This window comes from Heteronotia binoei, chromosome 2, assembly GCF_032191835.1.
Source record: "Heteronotia binoei isolate CCM8104 ecotype False Entrance Well chromosome 2, APGP_CSIRO_Hbin_v1, whole genome shotgun sequence".
NCBI classification, from domain to species: Eukaryota; Metazoa; Chordata; class Lepidosauria; order Squamata; family Gekkonidae; genus Heteronotia; species Heteronotia binoei.
In genome coordinates this window covers 88,672,594-88,696,265 of record NC_083224.1, presented here as the reverse complement: position 1 = coordinate 88,696,265, position 23,672 = coordinate 88,672,594, and the positions used below count along the sequence as shown (strand labels likewise).

At 37.9% G+C, this 23,672-nt stretch overlaps 1 protein-coding gene across 2 annotated transcripts in view; it reads right to left on the bottom strand.

The window, feature by feature from the left end:
• SRPK1 (SRSF protein kinase 1) overlaps positions 1-23,496 on the bottom strand; it is a 75,680-nt gene extending 52,184 nt beyond the window's left edge. The window contains exons 1-3 of one of the 2 annotated variants that reach the window (XM_060231538.1): positions 23,135-23,496; positions 22,615-22,675; positions 2,912-3,030 (exon numbers count right to left, since the gene is read on the bottom strand). In XM_060231538.1, coding sequence (XP_060087521.1) covers positions 2,912-3,030; positions 22,615-22,675; positions 23,135-23,450 — 496 coding nt within the window. In that variant the 5' untranslated portion in view covers positions 23,451-23,496. Of the gene's footprint in view, positions 1-2,911; positions 3,031-13,189; positions 13,332-22,614; positions 22,676-23,134 lie in introns of those variants that run through there. The other variant, XM_060231540.1, reaches the window with a different exon arrangement.
• Between the last annotated feature and the right edge of the window lie 176 nt (positions 23,497-23,672).

The following is a 23,672-nucleotide window of genomic DNA, read 5'->3' as shown; positions in this document are numbered from 1 at the left end:
ACCATCTTGGATTTTTAATATGTATGGAAATGTTTTTTATATATTTAATTTTAATATGTTTGTAAATTGCTAATGTTTTTAAACTGTTATTAGCCTGAGCCTGTCGGGGGAGGACGGGATATTAATCAGATGGATGGATAGATGGAGGATGATGGGTGGAGGAGGGGGCATGGAGGGGGGAGGGAGGGAGGATGGATGGATGGATGGATGGATGGATGGATGGATGGATGGATGGATGGATGGATGGATGGATGGATGGATGGATGGATAGATGGATGGATAGATGGATAGATAGATAGATAGATAGATAGATAGATAGATAGATAGATAGATAGATAGATAGATAGATAGATAGATAGATAGATAGATAGATAGATAGATAGATAGATAGATAGATAGATAGATAGATAGATAGATAAGCAAGCCTCAAAGATAATACAGGACCACCCTTACCAGCTTCAATATCTAAAATTCTGCCATTATATACAAAGAGTATGGAAGTCTTGATCAGCAATGTTCACAATGATCCTTTTTTATGTGTTTGTATAACAAAAGAAAGGAACAACTTCCTTGCAGAAACAATTGATACATCAAAAAAATAGATAGACAATGGAATACTTACAAGAATATATAGCAAAATATGAACAAGAACTCAAATGTCTAGCATGCAGATTGCTCACAGAGAATAAAGAAAATACCAAGCTAGTAACATGGTTGCAGTGTGCATTTGAGGCAACTCCTAGCCCAGGGGTGGTCAAACTGTGGATCAGGAGCCACATGTGGCTCTTTCACATATAATGTATGGCTCTTGAAGTGCTCACCGCCCTGTTGGCTCACTTGGAGAAGACATTTATCTCTTTAAATCAAGCCAGCAGGCAGCTTGAATAATGCATTTCAAGTTGTTTTCTTTCCACCTCCCCCTTCTATTTTCAATCCTTCCTTCCTGTCTTACGGCTCTCAAACATCTGATATTCATGTCTTGAAGCTCTCAAACATCTGATGTTAATTCTATGTGGCTCTTATGGCAAGCAAGTTTGGCCACCCTTGTCCTAGCCGAAGAATTCAGTGTTCCAGAAATAAAGGCTTATGTTGTTGAAACTGCTAAATACTTCTGTGACAATCATTTTGCAGCAGCTGCTTTGAAAAGAATGAGTGGAATCAAGCTAATTCTCCCATAAAATGTTAGCGGGAACACTGTACTGGACTGTTTTGAGCAATATATCAAAAACTGTTTTAGTCTGATGATAGCGTGTGAACAAAATTGGCCAAAATCCTCAGCATTGTTGAACATATGCTGAGCACCCTGAAACCCATTTCTGAAGCTTTTAACAAAAGACAGAAAAAATGCTGTTTTATTGCTGATGCTGTGGAAATCTGGAAGGAACTGAGTAAGCAGAATTAAATTACAAGCATTAAGAAACCTAATGGGACAAACACCATCTCCAGGGCCAAACAAGTGCTAAAGAATAGCTATGACATAGGTATCCAGCAATCACCCATCCATTAATGCCAATTTTAATACACTTCAGAGCTAAGGGGAAACCATTCAAGAAATATATGTCTGCTGATGATGTTTTAAAGAAAGTCACACCACACTTAAGCACACTGGTTCATTCAGGCAAAGTGATGATTTCCCTTTTAACAGTAGTAGCTTCTTTTGGTGACATAGAAAGAATATTCTCTTTCTTTGGACTCAGTTCATTCTAATTTACTTTATTATTTTTTATTTATAACCACCCTCTCCAAGAATGGGCTCAAGCGGGTAGCAACATATAAAAATTATAATCAAAAGATGCCATTATAGGCTAAAACATCAAAATTAATTTTGAGAAACTGTTTGGGACCTAATAAACCAGGAAAGTTTGTTTTTCTTTTCCAGATCATAAACAAACAAGAAGATGAAGATGAGCAAGCTGCAGAAGATAGTATTTTAAGTTTTTCACATGGGCCTGGCTGATGTAGGCAGTCTAAATTTTTAAGATACTTTATTTTACCATGTTAGTTAACAAATGTGGAAGTTTAAGCTACTACAAGAATATATATGCTACGTAATGTTATTGTTTTTTAAAAAAACAATGTAAATGGTTGTTATTGATTTTTCCCTTCCAATAAAGTACAGTAGAAAAGTTATCCAAATATGAATGATTAACCTATTAAACTGGAGACAGTTCACCCTGCAATTAGTTGTAATTATCCATTTCAAATGGTAAATAACCAAACAATCAATAATTTTCTGATATATCTGCAAAACTAACATGAAAAGTTATTAACCTAAAAATGAAACCTTCATCTAGGTTGTAAATATTAAGGTTGTAATAACCAGCAAGAATGAGTCTTTATTTACTTTATATACTGACTAGTGATTTAAATAAATTTTATTTAAATCAAGTCCACCCTGGTAGAAATGCCATCACTTTTGTTCTAGTCTGAGTCCTGACTATTGTAAGCACACTAAACAGACAACTGTTTGACCACTACAGCTATACCAGTCATGGGCTTCCTTTGATTCTGCCTTCTGCTAAGATAACCTTCAAAGCATCTAGAGCCCTGCTAGACCAAGCAAGTTGGCCATGTGTTTGACTAGTGACCAGACCCTCCATCCCTAAGGCCATTCAATAAATGTGAGATTTATGCCCAATCCTACTAACTTCAGCTGTCTTCAACATGGAACTCATACTAGGAAGGTGCAGAGACGGCCTTTCATTGTCTGCAAAATTGTGTTCTAGCCAGGAGGTGCAAATTCCTCCATGTTCTCAATCCTCCAGACCGCTACTGATGTGATAACCTCTGTGTATGCTCCTGAAGACTAGTACTATCCTTTCTCTCTTCTCACCTTTTCCATCGCAAGGTTTACAGGCTTAATTTCCAATTCCAAATGCAGGCAACAAAATTCTGAGCAAAGATTTCTCACCTTTGCAGTAATCATTGGGATCTTCCTGCTCATCATCATCTGATCCCAGGATTTCTTCTTCTTGTTCAGGGAGGTCATTCTCTGAATGGGAAGCAGGGCCTCGATGTTGAGTTTCAGGTCTGATATACAGATCATAAAATGCATAAATTTAGACCTTCTGCTGTATGCAAGTACTCAAACCAAAAGCTATAAGGCTATGCAGATGTCAAAAATGCTGTATGGGAATAGACAGTGACAGGTCCAAACAAGTTCTTATTTTTAAAACAAGCCCTTAAATGCAGATTTATATCATACATCTTCGGTTACCATGGATATAAGCAAGTTAGACCTACCTCTCCACAAATACTTCAGATAAACAATCCCGTGGACACTGTGGTAAACTCAAAGGACTGAATCTATCAGAGCATTTCCGCAGACATTAAGATTTTAATCCATGGACCGTGACATTCTTGCCTCTTCTCTCCTATTACAGCCACAAATACTCCTGGGAACAGCATTTCAGGGAGGCATTTTGGGCTGCAGCAGAAGGGTAGAAGCAAGAAAGTCACACTCCATGCATGGAAATCCTTCTGCCTGTGGAAATACTCCAATGGATCCAAGCTTGCATACACAGCAAACCTAATGAAGCCCCATTTCTGAAGCTAGACGCCCCATTTCTGCATCTCTCAAGAAACTGATCACAGAATAGGGGAAAGCTTCAGCGTGGCCTCTATACAGAACAAAGAGTAGGATCAATACAGACTTAACATTGCCTCATTGTCTAACCAGCTTAAAATCTTGTGAGAGCTCATGCACCCCTCCCCAGTCCTGGTCATAAGGCATCTGCCTCTCTTTCAGTTTCAGAGCTAAGCACAGATAACATTACATATGCACACAGTTTTGCTAGTCTCTCTCAGCCACAGTATACAAACATACATGTGCTAACTACACTTATAAACTGTAGACAGGAACTAATTTTAATACATATACACAGCAAAGCATAGTTAGCTATTATATTCCAAAAAGTAGATAAAAAAAGCTAGTAGTCATATTGGTCCATAGCAAAAAACAAGCATTGAAGTTATTACATTTTTCCTTAAGACCAAAAATTTTGTTAAGACCACATTGCATTATTTTGGTTGACCTTAATAAAAGTTATTTACCAAATAGCTTCACAGCAAAGTTGCTATAATTTTCTGCCACTTCAAGAAATGTGTGAAAAAGTAGGTAGGCAATGTGCCATCTGATGAATTGTAAATTTCTGGTATTGTTTTTAACTTACCGGTATATCTTTTAATTCACATTATAATTTTGTTAATTATATGCTGTGACCCACTCTGAGTCCCATGACAGTGGGGGGATACAAACTGAATACATAAATAATAAATAAATTCTTGCCTCAACCTCATTTTATACCAGAGGTCCTCCATGTGGTGCTCATGGGTGCCATGATGCCTGCCAATGCCTTGCCCACCAAGTCTTTTTAAGGACTGGGGAGAGCCAGATGGGGCTTTTGCCCAGCAAGGCTTCTAAACTGACCACTGTAGTTTTGATTGGCTGTCCACATCTTTTCAACTGTTGCTTTGGCAGGAGCTGCCACCGCAGTACAAGAATCTACATTGTGTTACTGAAGTTAAGGTGTGGCAATCATTTTTGTGGGTGGTCTTGCCTGCTGTGGCAGCCATTTTGTTGCTGTGCCCACCATGCTGTGTCAGAATTCTAAATGTGCTTGCAGGCTCAAAAAGGTTAAGGACCCCTGTTTTATATTGTCTCAAATGGAACAAATGGAGCTCTTTGAACTGCTTTACATCTTCTCCATAACAGAAGCCATGTTGGATCAGGCCAATGGCCCATCCAGTCCAACACTCTGTATCACACAGTGGTCAAAATACACACACACACTGTAGCTAATAGCCACTGTTGGACCTCTGCTCCATATTTTTATCCAATCCCCTTTTTGAAGCTGGCTATGCTTGTAGCCACCACCACCTCCTGTGGCAGTGAATTCCACGTTAATCACCCTTTGGGTGAAGAAGTACTTCCTTTTATCCATTTTAACCTGACTGCTCAGCAATTTCATCGAATGCCCATGAGTTCTTGTATTGTGAGAAAGGGAGAAAAGGACTTATTTCTCTATTTTCTCCATCCCATGCTGGTATAGCACTTGTTATTGTACTAAATATTTTTATTTTATTTTGTCATTATTTATATTTGTTAAATTGGTTTTAAGTAATAGTTTATTAATATGTAAGTTGCCCTGAGCCTGCTTTGGTGGGGAGGATGGGAAATAACTAAAATAATAAATAAATATGGCAATAAAGGTAATGATCAGTTGCTCATGGGCCAGATAAGAGCCCTGGATGGGCCGGTTCCCTTCTGTGGGATGTCTCCTGCAAGCAGAGACTCTTTCATGTTGCTCAGTAGAGCTGCTCAGCTGCTATAATATACCTAATGTCTGAACTATCCTGTAAGTGAAGGTGGCTCACATAACTTGAAGTGAAAGCTTTCAGGATGGATGGAAATTTTTTGAGTGTCTTCACATGAGCAAATGGGGAGTATCTCCATCAAAAGAGAATTCATCTTATTCTCACAGGCATTCTAGCCCTGTGAATGGCTCAGCGTGCTACCATGCTGTGGGCCAACACAAAAGAAGCATTTCATGTGGATGAATGGCATATGGTAACTGAAAACATACCACCTTTGCAGAGAGAAAAAATGGTTGTGCAGCCCAAGAATATGGGCTTTAGCAGTTTTATGGCTTCAGATTGTAACAATGATAGAAGTCCTGTTGTGAATTTTGGATAATGACGAACTGAAACTAGCTTAGGTAGTTTTTCTTTTTTAAGGATTGAATGGTTTTACTCAGATTATAGATGTGATCCTTTTTTATTCAAAAGTTTGAATAGTGACTGAATAGTCATATCCGTTTTCTGAAATGTCTGGTTTCTGTTTAAAACAATTTTATTTCAGTAACATATGGTAACAATCAATTCTTCGCATTATTAATTACTTCTTTTTATCTATCCCATATATTACTTTTCTAATCCCCCCTCCCCCTGTTACTTGACCCCCACGGTGTTGTATACTTAAAATACTAATATTTAAAGGTACCACTAATAAAACAAAAATTTCTATTTTTCTTTCTTTTAAGACTTAATCATTATCACAAATTGTCCAGTGTCCTTTTATTTTCCACTCTTTTTCTATATAACTTCTAAACTTCTTCCACTCCAACCTAAAAGTTTCTAAATCATAGTCTTTTAAAATTCTTGTCAATTTGTCCATTTCACTCCATGTTATAACTTTTAAGATCCAATCCCATTTCTCTGGTATTCTCTCTTGCTTCCACAACTGCGCATACAATGTCCTAGCAGCTGAGAGCAAGTACCAAATTATAGTTCTATCTTCTTTTGGAAATTTTTCCATATATGATCCCGACAGAAAAGTCTCTGCAACTTTCTTGATTTCATATCCCAAGATCCTAAATATTTCTTGTTGAATCATCTGCCAATATTTTTTTGCTCTTTCACAAGTCCACCACATATGGTAAAAAGAACCTTCATGTTTTTTACACTTCCAACATCTATCTGGCATCTTACTGTTCATCTTTGCCAACTTTTTAGGAGTTATATACCATCTATACATCATTTTAAAACAGTTGTCTTTAATAATATGACATGGTGAAAGCTTTATAGAATTCTTTCAAAGATATTCCCAAATTTCCATTTGAATTTCTTTATTTACATTAATTGCCCACTTAATCATTTGAGATTTCACTACTTCATCTTCTGTAGACCATTTCAAAAGCAGTTTATATAGTTTTGAAATTAATTTTTCATAATCTCCAAGCAGAATTATTTCCATTTCTGTTCTTTTCTTATTCCTTCAGTTTTGATATCTTTTTCCACCAAGCTCTTTATTTGTTGCATTTGAAACCAATCATATTTATTATTCAACTCTTTCGCAGTTTTCAGCTCTACTTTACCACCTTGTATTTTTAATAGCTGATTATATGACAACCACTTTTCTTCACACGCTTCAGCTGTTATTTTTATCATTTCTGCTGGCACTATCCATAACAGTTTTCTCTCATCCCCATATTTCTTATATTTCATCCACATATTCAACAAATTATTTCTTATATAATGGTGAAAGTAAAAACCATTCATCTTTTTTCCCCCACAGTACATATAAGCGTGCCAGCCAAATTTATTTCCATGACCTTACAACGCCAAAAGTTTTCTGTTTAGTAGCATCACCCATTCTTTTATCCACACTAAGCAGACTGCTTCATGATATAGTTTTAAATCTGGTAATTGGAATCCTCCTCTCTCTTTAGCATCTGTTAAAATTTTCATTTTAATTCTTGGTTTCTTCCCAGCCCACACAAGTATTGAGATCTTCCTCTGCCACCTGTTAAACTGTTTGCTGTCCTTCACAATCGGAATAGTTTGGTAAAATATTCATTTTAATTGCAGCTATTCTTCCCAGCAATGACAAATTAAGTTTATTCAATTTTATCATATCTTCATGCATTTTACGCCATAGCTTCTCATAATTATTTTTAAACAAATCAATATTCTTAAATGTTATCTCCATACCCAAATATTTTACCTTTGAAGTAACTTCACAATCTATTAGTTTTTGTAACTCCTTTTGTTTACTTACTTGCATATTTTTACATGAAATTTTTCTTTATTTATATAAAATCCCGCCAGTTCTCCATATTCTTGTATTTTAGCTAACAGCAAAGGTGTTATTTGAGTGGGGTTTTCATTTATAAACATTATATCATCTGCAAATGCTCTATATTTATAAGTAAATCCTTTTATTTTTAATCCTTCTATTTCTTTGTCTTCTTGAATTTGCATCAGTAAGATTTCAAGTGTCATTATAAACAACAATGGAGAGAGCGGACACCCTTGTCTTGTACCTCTACTAATTGTCGTATCTTCTGTAAGGTCTGCATTTATACATAGCTTTGCACGTTGTTCAGTATATATTGCTTTTATCATCCTTATAAAATCTTCTCCCAACTCCATTTTCTCCATAACTGCAAACATAAAGTCCCAATTTAGATTATCAAATGCTTTCTCTGCATCCGCAAAGAATAATGCTACTTCCTTTTCTGGATGTCTTAAATAATACTCTACAATATTTACAACAGTCCTAATATTGTCTCTTATTTGTCTTTTGGGAAGAAACCCCGCTTGATCTTCCTTTATGAAATTTATCAAATTTTGCTTAAGTCGTTCTGCCAGTATTCTTGTGTGTATTTTATAATCATTATTCAATAATGAAATCGGTCTATAGTTTTTTACATTCGTGACATCTCTTAACTTCTTTTGGAATTAACGAAATCACTGCTTCCTTCCATGTATTTGGTATTTTACCTTTTAATCTTATCATGTTCATCAATTTTGGGAGTTTCAGTATTAATTCCTCTTTAAAGGTTTTAAAAAACTTAGCTGCATATCCATCTGGCCCAGGTGCCTTTCCAATTTTTCATTGCATTGATCGCTGCTTCAATCTCTATTCTTTCAATTGGCACATTCAAAACTTCTTTCATATTTTCTGTTAAGGGTGCTATTTTAATATTTTGTAAATACAGTTCCATCTTTTCTTTCTTTATTTTAACACCCTTAAATAATTTAGCATAATATTTTAAAAATTCTTTTTATTCCTTCTTGATCCACCATTTCTCTTCCATCAGCCACAATCTTACTAATAATTTTACTTTCTCTCTTTTTTTTCAATTGCCAGGCAAGGTATTTTCCAGGTTTATTTGCTCCCTCAAAAGACTTTTGCTGTAATTTTTTCAAATTCCATTCCAGTTCTTTATTTAACAAATGTCTCATTTGTGTTTGCAATATTGTAATCTCCCTCATAATTCTCTTTTCCCTGGCCTTTTCTTTAATTCACTTTCTTTTTTCTTTATTTCATCTGTTTATCTTTTGCCCTCTTATCTTTATTATGCAATGATATCAATATTCCTCTCATTACTGCCTTATAGGCATCCCACACTGTCTGGAATTCAATATCTTCTCTGTCGTTTACTTGGAAGAAAGCTTTGGTCTCGTTTTCTAGAGATGTCACTATTTCTTTATTCTGTAATAAATCTTCATTTAACCTCCATCTTCTTGATTTTTTCAATGAATTTGTAATCCACATTATTGGGCTATGATCAGCTCCTATTTTAGGCAAAATCTCAATTTTCTTTGTTATAAGGCTCAAATCTTTAGTGCCCCACAACATGTCAATTCTAGAGAAAGAATTGTGTCTTGCTGAAAAAAAGGTATAGTCCCATACTTCAGAATTAAATTTCCTCCATATATCTTCCAAATTTTCTTATTTCACCAATTCAAAAAAAGATTTTGGCAATTTTCCTTCTTTATTATTCTTTTTTTGTCCAGATCTATCCAATACATTCTGAATTGTTCCATTAATGTCCCCATTATCAAAATGATCATATGTCAATTCATCAAGTTGTTGTGTAATTCTTTTAAAAATACATCCTTAGCCCCATTTGGTGCATACCGTCCCAATAACAACTTCCCCCCCCCATTCAACGTTAGTCCTACTGCTACAAATCTTCCATTTTTATCTTTAAATACTAATTTCGAATCCAATTCCTGTTTAACATAAAAAATCACTCCCCTTTTCTTCTGTTCAGCCAAGGAATGAAATTCTAATCCCAATTGTTTATTCCATAAAAATTTATAATCCTTTTGCTTGATATGTACTTCTTGTAGACAAACTATATTACAATCTGTTAGCTTTTATTGTTGTAAGCCGCCCTGAGCCCACCTCGGTGGGGTAGGGCGGGATATAAATCGAATAAAGTAAAGTAAAGTAAAGTAAAGTAATTTTGCTTTTTAATCCAATGAAATGTTGCCCTTCTTTTTTGTGGTGAATTTAGTCCATTTACATTCCAAGATAATAATTTGTAATCCATCATGGTGCAAATTCTTTATTTTCTCCATAAAATCTACGCAGTTCCTGTTCATTTATAATTGTAATTTTTTCCCTGAAGTTCAGAGCTCAAACCTTCAGGTATTATCCATCTATACCTCATTTCATTGTCCCATAATTTCTCTGTCAATTTTTTGTATGTTCTTCTGTCATTTATCACTTGCCTTGGTAACTCCTTCATGATTCTTACTCTGCTGCCTTCCACTATCAATGTCTTTTCAAAATTTTTGTTCATGATCTTTCCCACCATTTCCTTTGTCATATATCTTATGACTACATCTCTTGGTAGATTATTTTTTTTGGCATAAAGTGAGTTCACTCTGTACATATAGTCATACATATTTCTAGACCCTTCAGGATCTTCCTCCAAAAATTCTGCACTTATCTTTATTATATATTCTTTCAGGTCACTTTCTTCCTTTCAGGTACTCCTCTCAGACGTATCTGAGTCTCCATCAATCTGCAGTCATGGATTGCCACTTTTTCTTGTATTTTCAACAAGGTGGAATCATGTACTTTCATTCTCCCTTCTACCTCCTGCACTTTCTTAGATGTTTCCTCAGTCTCATTTCTGAGATCTTCAATATCTTTTTTAATCTCTTCTATGATTTCTTTCTTAGAGGCAGTTATCATCTCTTTCATACCTTTCATCATTCTAGCCTCCATGGCCTCTAATTGTGCCTGCATTTTCTCCAGAGAAGTAGCCCTTGTACGGGTTTGCTTATGCTGTGACATTTGAAAACACCGAAAATTTTGTTCTCACCAATTTAAAATTTAACTATCAGGTTCAAAAGATTAGAGCTTGCTTTTTCCAACAAGCCTAATTTCGCCATCCTCAGAGACTCCTAGGCTGAGATATTAATTTTTAAAGTTTTTATTTCTTTCAAAATGGCGGTCGCGACTTTCTACTTCCCTTTAAAAAATTCTTTTTTCCTTTAAAAACTGTTAATGTCTATTATTAACAATAATGTCCAATACTATTTCTTTTCATCACCACCTCTATTATTTCCAACAATTTTTAATGTCCCGAACACCTTAAAAATATTATTTTAATTTGACCTCCTTGTAATGGCTGCCAATGTTTTTCTATGGTATTATAATCCTATAGGCTTTTCATCTGATACTTCCTGCTTTACTTGCTACCAAATCCCGTTTTCGCTGGTAGAGACATCTCACGATACTTGACGTACTTTCTGTGTTGACTGTATATGCTGCAGGTCTGTGACGATGGTGCTCTTTTTTCAAAACCTCAAGTAGACCAAACAATAAATTCCTTCTCACTGTTTAGCGCTGTCCTTTAAATTTAAAAAGTCCAAATTTCACTTCTTCATCCCTTCTTCTTTCAAGCTTTCTAGATTTCCATTTCCCACCTTCTGAATTTATTCTGTTTAACTTTAAATAGTCCCGGAATGAAAGATAGTAATCTGTACCTTTTCTGCAAGTTATCCAGATCCACACCGGTCTTGTATAGCTTTAGATGTTTAGTAATGTCCAAGAAGGTTGGGATTCTGTCGAGCTTATGTCAAATAAATGACTCTGTAAACTTCTGCAGATGATGAAAATGCAACTCTTCTCCGGAGACTCCTCAAAGCCTCAAAGGAGCCCCCCCCCCCCGGGACTCCCTTTTAGCCAAGGTAAATCTCAAATTTTTCTGTGCGTATCTTGGACTAATCTCTGACTGAGAAAAGTAGGCAGCAGGCATTAGTTTGCCTTCCACTACCCCAAAAAGAAGTTCCAGACTGCTCCCTTAATGAGAAGCAGCTCAGCAAGGCATTTTTCTACCCTGGAAGTCGCCTGAAATGTCTGGTTTCAAAACAATTCTATTATGGGGTTTGGCAGGTGAATATTTAAACTGAAAAAATCTGAAATACATTTAACAACACGGCAAATGTATTTTAATCTGAAAATTCGCCTGCCTCAAATACCATGCAAAATTTACCTTAATCTCAGACACATTTCTTTAGAAAAAGCTAAAATCATAAACAGAGGAGGGCAGGCTATAAATCAAACAAATTAAATAAATAAATAAAACCTAATTAGAATACACCACAAATGGTAAAAACACAAAGCCACATTGTAAAGTTACAGAATTAACACAACCTTTGATACCTGTGGGTGGCAACAAAAAACTAGAATGCTAATTAATAAATCCTAAACCTTAGAGGAAACAAACGGTGGGCAACATAAATATCAAACCATCTCAATTCCACACCCATCACAGTAAGCTGTTTTTAAATTACATCATTAATACCAGAATGTTGAATTGTTAAGGCATGCTATATACCGTAGTACCTCACATCTTGCCTTAGGGAAGATGCAGGACAAGGAATTGGATTTAAGTAAGCTCCCCAGTCACAAAGATCATATGACTGCTATGAAGATTCTGCAATCATTCCTCTTCTACATGTGCAATTTCCCTGCAGCAAGGAAGTTACTAGAAAACCTTCATAAGGCTTTTGAGAACTGCTCTTGTTCTTCATTCAAAGGAAATCAAACTGTCATACGACTGAAGGATAGCACAAAGATTCAGAGAGCTCAGTATCTTTGCAATTAATCTTTTTTAACTCCTTGTACTTTCAAAATGAGTTAATTATTTTTTCCCAGGCAACGTAAGAGACCACATGTAAAATTTTAGCAGGGATTTCAAAGGCACTGCTATCTGCTGTCATTTGGAATGGAGATGCACCTTTACTATGAAGTCCCTTAAAATATTCAATGCAGCCCTCCCCACTGTTCCTGCCGCACCCTGCTAAAATATTATCCCAATCATTATAGGGGCAAGCCAGAATTGTAAAGCATACAAATATGTTACAAAGACATTAGGACCATGCATCTTTAGACTCTCAGTCTCAGCAAGGGTTTATTCAAGTGAATTGTTAAATGGAAGACAAAACCTGCAAGCCTCTTCCTATCTGTTTGTTCAAGCAACATAGAAGCCAGCTTGCAAGCAGGGATAAAAGCCTGATGGAGAGTTCCAGAGTCTGAATTTCTATGAACAAGAATAGAATGCTACACTGCTAGAAATAAATTAAATGCTAACAGAAGTCTGGAAATAACCCATTTTAATACATCAAATCACTCCATAACCCAAACAGTCACCTTAGGCTTCTCAAAGTCTATCTTTCAATACAGGATAACTTCACTGAATTTGTTCTCAAGCTAAGTGACTGATGAGATTACACACCAAGGGGGAGAGACAGAAAGAGAGATAACTAAATTGCAGTGTTCACAGACATTTATGCGCTTTCACATAATGCATGAAAGTCCTCACGGAGGGAATCAAATTCCGTTTATTCCTGATGAAACAAAAGGAAAAGGATAACTTACCTGCATGAAGCACGGACTCCCATTGATGACGGTATCTCTGAAGACAGACCCACAGTTTTCGAAAGAGCCATCAAAAATCAGATGGCACACTGGGTCCTAGTAAGAGGGGTGCATAAATTGCAAGCAGAGTGGAGAATGTAGCAAAGCTTTGTGCAGAAGCAAGAGAGAAAAGAAATTTGCCTCCACCACCTAGCTGCAGATGCTTAGCACTGCATTGCAGGTAAACCGCTTGCAGCATTACTGGAGGAGTTTGCTCTCAGCTCATTTGCTTCTTGCAAATTTAGTCACACTCTGAACTGCCCAGACATTTTATCATATTCCCCTAATGTTATCAGCTTCCAAAATCTATCCAGGTATACTAATTTTGGGATCCAGTTTTCCTTTTTCTGCACTGAGGAACCATTTGCTTCCTATTTAATAAACTCACTTTCCACAAGACATCCAAGAAAACTAGCATCAAAGCAACTACTGACAGTCTTATTTTTACTACAAAGCAGTAGGAATGAAAAACCTCAGCTTGAGACCCTGGAGAGCTGCTGCCAGTCTGAGTAGGCAATACTGATTTTGATGGACCGAGGGGTGTGTGTGTGTGTCTGATTCAGTAGAAGGCAGCTTCATATGTTCATATGTAAAGCCTAAGGTGGGGGGCGGGATTAAAGTTCAAAGCTTATGATGAATCAGTAGCAATATTTTAGGTACCAAGAACTTTTTCAGCTGTACCTGAGGGCAATTCTATAGACAAAGAGGAACTTTAAAAAAACCCATCCCAATATTAATAGATTTTCTTTGTTCCAATTCTGCACAAAGAAATAAGCTTCTTGGCTACCAGACAGGACTTGTGCCACATACCATCCTTTTTTATTCATTCTAGCATTGTGTTGATACTCCATGGAGTTAAGCTCTACATTGCAGCTGTCAAAAAGTAACTCACTGGCTCTATAAGCAACAGCAAAGAGCTGAAAAAGTAGAAAAATGTATAACTGAACACATATGTATCCTCCTGGCTATTGAAACTCAAGTTCCAGCACACAGATCTTACTTGTAGAAATCACAAGGCATAGTGTCTTTGTGTGAAGAAGAAACAAGGCCTCAGTTCCAACCTGCCATTTCACACAGTCATTCCTGTAAGTCACATTTGCTTGCCAGGAAAAAATGCAACCTCCTGTGTGAAGAACCTGACTGGGCCCTTTTACTGACCACAGACCTATGTGCAAGGAAGTGCTGTAACAGCACACTTGAGATTGAATTTCTGGGCTGTTCTAGGTATGTATGGAAAGCATACACACATCAAGAGTGGTGCAAGTATGTGTTAAAAAAAAGACAAATATGGGCAGCTCTCAAATCTTCATCGTGCAAAAATCATCTGGGCAAACACAGCCTATGGTTCAAGTTAGCACCATGATGCAACTTCTTCTTCTTAAGGAAGCCCGACTTAAAGAGGGATGGAAATTTGGGAGGTGGCACCATCAGCTCTTCCCAACCTCTTGCCAATGCATGTCATGCCTGGGCTAGGAGACAAAGTATTAATACCACTGCCAGGCTCTCTAATTATTCACCAGACATATCAATTACATTGATATCCTGCCCCTCCTCTCTCTATACACATATCTTAGAGCAAACATTGCAAGCCGCAACCTAGAAACTTCTTCAGTCAGTAGTCTGCTACTACTAGATTGGGAGCTTTCACCTGTGGTGCTGGACCTGTCCAGGACACTTAAAAAACCTTGCCATCACCAGATAAAGCCTATAGAGAAGAAGACACACAACCAACAGACCATGAAGGAATCTTGCCACTGCTATCTACTATACACTATGTAACACACAAGACAAATCACTGAACACAAATGTCCATTCCTTCTCTGGCAATAGAACAATGTGAAAGCTAATATGAGTCCAGAAACTAGGGCTCCTCCTGCTATGCAATCTCTTTCAGAATGGACTGAAGCAATATTTTTCTCCCCCCCAGGTGGAGTGGGACTGGGGCATTTCACAGAAATAAACACAATTAAGTTTGCAATACAAATAAAGTGTATTTTAAGTATTGTAAAGTACAAAGTGGAGACACATGCCATGTGGACACAACTGTAACATTCCACTGATTGGTAACAAAAAGGATGTCATTTTAGGACACACTATTAGGTGGAAAAGGCTAGTAGTGACATATAAAGGAATGAAAGGTACTCAGGTTCTCAGGAAACCAGAGCAAAATCCAATGTTAACAAATCCATGAAAATTGGGAATTCTGCACAATATTTTTTCATTGTTCAACTAGAAAGTCTCATTTTAGAACTGTTTTGACATGTTTATTATGATGTAGCTCTTAATTAAAAACATATCCCAGAATATAGGATCTGGGGCAAGGATTCGATTAACTGTGCAACAAATTCAGTGCCACACAAGAGAATGCACCACAAACACATGCCAAATGCCACAGAAGTGATACAAATGGAACTTTCAAAAACAACTTGTAATATGGCATTTATAATATGCTGTTTAAGAGGGGGAAGGAAGTCAAGAATTCTGGTGGTACATGAAAGTAGCTTTTAAGAAGCTGGGCTTGGTTGCATATACAATCCACATGGCCAACAGTCCTTAATATCTTCTATCTCCAACATAATAACACTCTTGCTTATCTGAATCACCAGTCTAAATAAGATGTTCTGGGTTGTTTTTATACATATGAGCAAAATATGTCATTGTGCCACTTTCCAATAAGCATTCTTACGCTTTTTGTACTTTTGTATATTCTGAATACTTCAAAGAATGGAAGGTGCAATCTAACAAAGCCTGTGAAGAAAAATCCCTTCAGTTCTTATTTCTAAAAGTTAGAAGTCAAACTCTTACTTCCTTTCTCACAAATGTGTAGATTTTATAGCCCATCTTATTTAAAAAAAAAAAAAAGAAACATGCCAATTATAATCATCAATTTGGGAGCTATGAAACTGTACGGTTTCTATTACTTAAAACCAGTTCTAGAAACAGTTCTAGGAAACATGCTGTTGTAATAATCAATCTGGGGGCTATGAAACTGTACTGCTTCTATTACTGAAAGTTATTTCTAGGATTATTTGTTCTATTCTTTAAACTATACTTTGCCTATACTAGTAGAAAATATACCAGAGTACGTCATTCATTACTTCTACTGGCTTTCATTCTTGGGCTGAATCAAACTGCACCTTAGGCCAATAAGAAAATGTAAGTACATGACTATACTCCCATATAAATTCGACAACCATTCTTATTAGGAATTTCTCTTGAAAATCATATTAAAAGGCAATTGTGTTTTTCTTTTTACTTCAACAATTTTTTTTTAAAGGAATTTCATTATGAACATTCTATGAATGCACACTAAATGCTTTTTCAAAAGACTAGGAATCAATGTGATCATCTGAATTCTGCATGCAGGAATTGCGGGTTTAAGAGCTCTCCCACTTGTTCCTTTAGACCTTATAAGGAAGATGGCTAGAAGAAGCAGGAAAACAAAATACTGCATCAGTAGGCCAGGAGTCTACAGTCCCTACATAGGTATGTTTCCCAGATTTCCCTAATATACTGATAATGGCAGAAGGACAGAACATACAAAACTCCTATAAAGATGGCTTAAGACACTTCAGTGAATGATACGTGCCCCAGCAATACTAAAGCTATCCATGATTCACTGATCAGTAACCTGGGAGACCATTGGAAGCCCTATATAAGAACAGGGTGAGTAATAAATATTAAGATACACTGTGATACAGTGGCTGTTAAAATCACCACTCTGTGAGGCAGTTCCCTTAAAGGTCTTGTGCGAGTCACATTAGACTAACCTATCTCACAGGACTGTTGTAAACATAAAATGGTGAAGGGGAATAATACATATCATTCTGGACTCCTTGGCGAAAGGGTTCAATAAAAACCAAATAAATTAGCGGCAGAGTCAGTTCTTGAGCCCACCACAAAATAACATATTAGGAATAAATGTTTACAGACTTTTTATGTATAGATGCACATATTCTTCTTTATGGACAAAGAAGGTAAGTGTGATGAAAGCACAGAGAAACAGTATGATTTCCTATAATTCCTCACAAGTCAAAATGGCTGCATTCTCCCCATACCTTTGAAACAACTTCCATAGAGATAAGTTTCATCATAGAGACATAAAAGGAAGGAAAATGGAGGTATAATAATGCAAAACAGCCAATCTTAACCCACCATCCTCTCTCCATCTCTGCCTTATCACCTAAGCCAGGGGTGTCAAACATTTATTATGAGGGCCAGATCTGACATAACTGTGACTCTGTCGGGCAGGGCCATGGGTGTCATAAAATGTAATGCCAGATAGGGGAGATACAAACTTTATAAAGGACACAGACAAACACACACAGTCTAATCCACCTCATTGGCTTGTTCCTATTCCACATCTAAATAGTTCACATTGTTTTCCTACTGAGAAAGACTGTATCAAGAAGGCATGAATACAGTGAAAAAGGGAGGCAAACCAGCTGCACCCAAGAGAGCCCTGGCATAACGAGTCAACAAGACATACACTCTCCCTCTCCGTAGTAAAGCAAAAAGCTCATACCTTGAATAAAACTTTGTTGGCCTTAAAAGTGCTTTGTATTTCTCCCTACAATCGAGGGAACTGGGCAAAGGAAGCTCTTGCTTTCTCCCTTCCTCCTCAGGGGGTGAGGACCTCAGCTAATAAAAGGAGGAAAGACTTGGCTCAGTAGCTCTGCTGTGCAACTAAGGGAGCCTGTTAAAGCAAGCTCTCCTTCCCCCTCTTTCTCCCTAAGGGAGGAGCCTTAGCCAATGGAGAAAATATAGGCTTTGCTCTGTAGCTCCTGTGCGATTGAGTGAGCCTGGCAAATCAAGTTGTGACGCAGAAGGAAGCAAGAGAAGGAGACGGAAACAGTGAGTTGTTCGCAGGTCTGATAGAAGCCCTCCGGGGCCCTCATTCAGCCCCCGGAGTGTATGTTTGACACCCCTGACCTAAGCTATTCAGAGTTCTTCAAAGCCTTTCTCCAAGCCCATTCCATTGCCTGCCTTGGGAAGGTAAAAAACTTTACTTTTTGACTGCTCACTCTGACAGATCAGATCCACCCTGACCAGACACAAACCTGCCCAAATCCATTTAATTACTATTTTTCACAACCACCTAGTGTACGCCCCTAAGTCAAAGGACTTTAAGGAAAAAACTGAACTGCACAAGAGGAATAAATGCACACAACCCAATCCCATTGATGGACAGGTTTTCTTTACGCTCTTACTAAGACCAAATACTCTAATCCAGCAGTAAAACTCATGGGAAGTTTTCCTGAGTTACAAATTCAGTCTGAACCAGATTAATTGAACAGTTTATGGAAAGAGGACAGATTCAAAATAAAACAATCAGAATATTCAGCTACCTTGCCTGCAGAGTTGAAACAGTCTGTACTCACACATTACATGAGGGACAGCCTCAGAGGGTCCAAAGATAGAGATTTCCCCTAGATTATTTTCAAGGTTAGGGCCAAGGAAGGGATCAGAACATTCAACTCCTAGGAGACACAGATAAGATGCTGCCCTCTAATTAGAGGTGGCCCAATTAGAGATTTTTTCTACATCAGATGACAGCAACTGGATCCACTATGGAACATATTTTCAGTGAAATTAGGGACTACTTTCAACTCCTCAATTTCCTGTTGGGTATCTCTATTTTACACCAGGTCTGCACTTTGTATGTGACAAGAATGCATAGATGCTGGAGTCAGGCAGATAGTTCAAATTGATGACAGTAAAGGGCTATTTTACTGAGGGAAAAGCCTAAGACCAATGATTTTCATTCTCTCTTGCAAAGACTCAGGCTACCTCAAAGCTGTGAAGGGGAGGGAGGGAGGCAGGAAGTTCACTGAGCTTCTCTTTTGCATGCCCACACCAGTTGTCCTGTATATTTACAAAGGATGAAAGACAATGCTTAAAACCTTATGCAAGGGGACATTGTATCTCTGCACTAACTCCAGTGCTTGGGGAAGAAGAAGACGAGAAGTTCCTTTCTTTCCAGTGTCCAAGGAAGAGGGATAATAATCCTCCTTTTATGCACTCTAGCTAGTGAGGATGTGTCTACAAACCACTGGAAACAAGTTGATTAGATCTGATGGCTCAGTTAATTTGACAGTCTTGAGTTATTACACCAGTACACCCAGAGCCATTTTGCAAATTAAAGAGTTCTAAACTGAGGTTTCCCAACAAGTATGTATTTGCCAGGCCAATCCATAGAATACACTTATTTCCAAATGTTTGTTTGTTGTACTATCATTTTGTATTATTAGGCATACATCTGAAAAAGTGTGTGAAGCATGCACACCACAAAATGCCAGCAATGTACAGTATAAACTCCCATGTTCTCTGGTTATTTAGTCAAGCTATAGTCCCATAAATTTAAACAGACATGTATATTTTCATTGATCAGTTGATCTTTGATTTTTGTGCTCATTTCCTTCCTCTTTCTTTTGGAGAGTAAGCTTTCAGCAGAGTAAGCTTTTCAGATTTGATATTTGCTCTTTTCAAATACCACACACATTACTGCAGATTATCAATGAGCACTTGCTTTATTATCTTCTGTAAAATTGCCTATAGGCAGGGAAGTTTTATGAAAGCTGATAATTCTTTTGTTTTACAGGACAGATGACTAATACAGGTATGTATGGTAAGACAGGCTAGTAAAATCTTCTGTAGGCTTCTATAAGCTTTTGCACACTTACAGACAAGTAAGCATTATTTAAATATGTTTATTTTACATCAACAGTACCCCTGAAACATCTTACAAATCACAGACAATTCTGAATAAATGCTAACATATCTATATCATTTCATAAAAGGAGATAATGTTTGAAGCCAGTTACATTAGGGTAAATGAAGTAGGTACATTTATTCATCAGCACCATATTCATGACACTTCCTCTCGTAAAGAGTCAGCAGGTGGAAGGATTTCCTTATTCCTATTTGTCCCCTTGAGGAAGAATGCATATGGGGCCATGGTGCAGAGCAAGGGCTCCATCAGAATTTAAAAGGCACACACAGACCTCCTGCTCCCCATAATGAACTATTTATTACATTTTACCCTCTTCTTTCCCCAAAGAACCACCACCATGTAAATGATTCCCCTCTTCTTTACAGTGCCAACAAATCTGTGAGTAGCTAGTATTTGAGTATAAGGGCGAGTAGCCCAAGGTCAGCCAGAAAATGTTGTGCTGAAGCAGAAATTTGAATGTGGGTCTCCCAAGACCTAATTTGGCACACTAACTAGACAATCTTGTTGCACTTCCTGGAAAATATGATAAGTTTGTGGGGGGCAGAAAAAAACAAATTGAGGTCTACTGAGCCCTATGAAAATTTCTCTTCCAAGGAAAGCTTATGCTTTGTGTTTTTTTCTGATAATTCTGAATGGTATAGTAAAGTTTAAGAGTTACTTCACTATGACATCTCTCCCTGCAGCCACTTTATCTTAAGAAAATAGCCCTGGCTTTTTTTTAAGATTCTTTAAACTTTTAAAACATCAAACCAGTATGAAAATTAAGACCATGTATGATCACTATATCTTCTGTAAACAGCAATAAACTATCCTCCTGACAGTCTCTTATGAACATGCTTGGCTGTTCTTCTGGTCCATGCATCTGCCAAACTGCAAATTTCCTAGTGCATTATCAGTAAATAAGAAAATACCTTGCTTTAGATTAACATGCTATAAAAGCCATTGCACTCCAGATATTAATTTATGAGAAATGCCATCAAAACCAGAGTTTATTTTTTGGCTTGCCATGACAAAGTAATAAATCTCTGAATCCACAGTGATAGTCCAGCACAAAACCTCAAAAAATCAGATCAAGGCAGATTCAAATATTTCAGAGTCACAAAGCTGAGATGTGAGATAAAGCCATACTGAAAACAATTCTATGGTAAATTGGTAATGTCATAATAATATTTCTTCCAATTCAAATTTGCTACAAAACTGTTCAAAGGAGAGAAATGTCACATGCTAATGAAACAGTAAACTGGAGTGAACAAAATAGGGAACAGGCAAAGAATTTTAGCATTCTTACTGGTAATGGACAGATCTTTCCCGGCATTGCTACCTAGGGCCCTTTACGAGCAGATACGGTACCAATAACTGAACCTGCTGCTATGAAGTGGTTCTTTCATCACAGAACTATGGCTCCTCCTCAACAGATATGTGAGGGATTGAACCCGAAGTCTTTATTTACACAAAGCATCAATTCTATGACTTCTGTTACTACCAAAAAGAAAGGCACTGGGTGGAAAAAGATTAAACAAGCAGGAAAGGGCAGAATAGAATTAAGATTCAGATGAACAAATTAGCTCTGGGCATGCCAGTTATGTCAACTGCAAGTAAGAAACAGAGAAATGTATTGGAATATCTGCAGACCTAGGTTCTAGAGGCCTTTGAAAAGTCTCCAGAAATATCACTGAAGAGCATAAGTTATACAATTAAGCATCCAAAATTATCATGAATGAATGTTAGTTACAAAGTACTGTATAGTCAAAACCATGGAAAACTTAGTGCAAGCTATAGAGTGGATATGGAAAGATATCTCTTCTCTAACTGGTCACCAAACTGTTTACAATAATTTCTGCTTAAGAAAAGAATTTCTGTTTAAGGAAAGCATTTCAGCTTAAGGAAAGCATTCCTTATACTAGAACTGTATATAACCAAGTACCCATTTCTTAAGTTTATTTGCAGACTAATGTATCATCTGAAACTTTCTGAAGTAGTGTTTCAAGCTGTTCAGTTTTAAGATGCTTAAATGACTTGAGACAATCCCAAGCAAATAATTTAATTTTAATTTACTTTAATTTTTGGATTTACATCCCGCCCTATCCCGCAAGTGGGCTCAGGGCAGCTTGCAACATCAGATCGGTTTACAACAAATACTGCATGAAATCTAGGGCTGGCAAAAAGAACCCACTATAACAGCCACATCTAAGCTTCAAAACTTTCTGCATGCTGTACCCCATTACTCACAACCACACTAAGACTATGCATGCACAATGTTTATGATTTACATCAAAGAAATTAATTAAACTGATAAGCAAAATTATGTTCCATTCAGTCTCTACACCTGCTTGCTGTTTTAAATCAACACATTTGCCCTGGAAAAAAGGCTAAAAGTTGAGGCAAAACTGCTAACACTATAAGCAGATTTTCTAAAGCACCATTTCACAGAATCACAAAACATCATTCCCAAAGACATCACAGTATATATGACACTGTCTTCAGGACTGACTAAACAGTTAAGGAGCCTAGAAAGGGTGAAAGGTGTGAGAGAGTACTTATTTCATTGAATACAAAGTCTACCAAACTGGTTTCCTTGCACAAGTTCAGGCAGTTATCACTGCCTGTACCACCACCTCATCCTGGTTCGAAATGGCAGTAGCACCACACTTACTTCCTCTGGGCTTTTTCCTTCTTAGCTTTGGTCCGCTTCTTCCGAGCTTGCAATGCTAGAACTGGGGAATGATGGACAAGAGAAGAAAGAGAAGCATCAAGAAGGTTGGAAATGTAAGGAGCATCAAATCTATCAGGTTTTCCTAGCTTTAAAGAATTCATTCAGGGGCAAAACTGATTAGAGTCATAGGCTTATCTCACTACATGTTTTTTTTTTTAAGGAAAACAATAAAGGCAACCTACAGAGTCACCCTTCTTTTTCACTCTTCTTAATCTACTCACGGAGGGGGGGTGTTCTTTGTCAGGACAGGCAGTTATCCTCAATAAGAAATCGAGGAGTAACAAACAAGATTCAACATAAGAAGAAAGTCTGTTCGTGTGAACTGGGAAAAAGCTAAGGCCATGAAGGTCAGGAACCCCGAAACGCAGAAACAGGCGGCGACTAATCCTGACTTGATGCGGAAGGGGGGGGCTGCTACTTGAGGTGAGACGGAAGATCTAAAGAGATCAAAAGAGCTTACCTTTCCTCTCCATGGCGGCCAGAGACGGCAGCCCCCCCAGCCCCCCGCGCGTGCGCTCTAAGGAGGTCCCCTGCGCTTGCGCTGGGCGCGGGCGAGCCGGTCGGCGCGTGCGTACCGCCGGTATCTTCGCGCGCCGTTGCGCGCGCCACCAAATGTCCTCGACGCTGCTGCTGTCACTTCCTTCCGAGCTGGAGCTGCTCAGGAAGGCCACTCCCCCTGGCTCTTCCAAGCGTGTCCGGCACCGCCCCCGGGTCTGCATGAGCGGCAGGGATGGGAGCCGCGCATTGGGTGCCTCTACTGCCTCGCCCCGGCCCATGTGTGCAGTGCACACGCCGCCTCTTGCTCACGGCTTTGTTTCGCTCCTTCCCTGTCTCACTTTCTCTTGAGGTTTCGCCGGGCTTACTGGGGCAAGGCAAGGGGACGACGTCAATCCCACGCAATCGGTTGCGGCGCTCAGCCTCTTGAGAAGGGATTGTGATGTAGCTATCGGCCTTTATGATCCTTGGCGAGCTCTGAATTCACAAAGCGGACCTGGGAG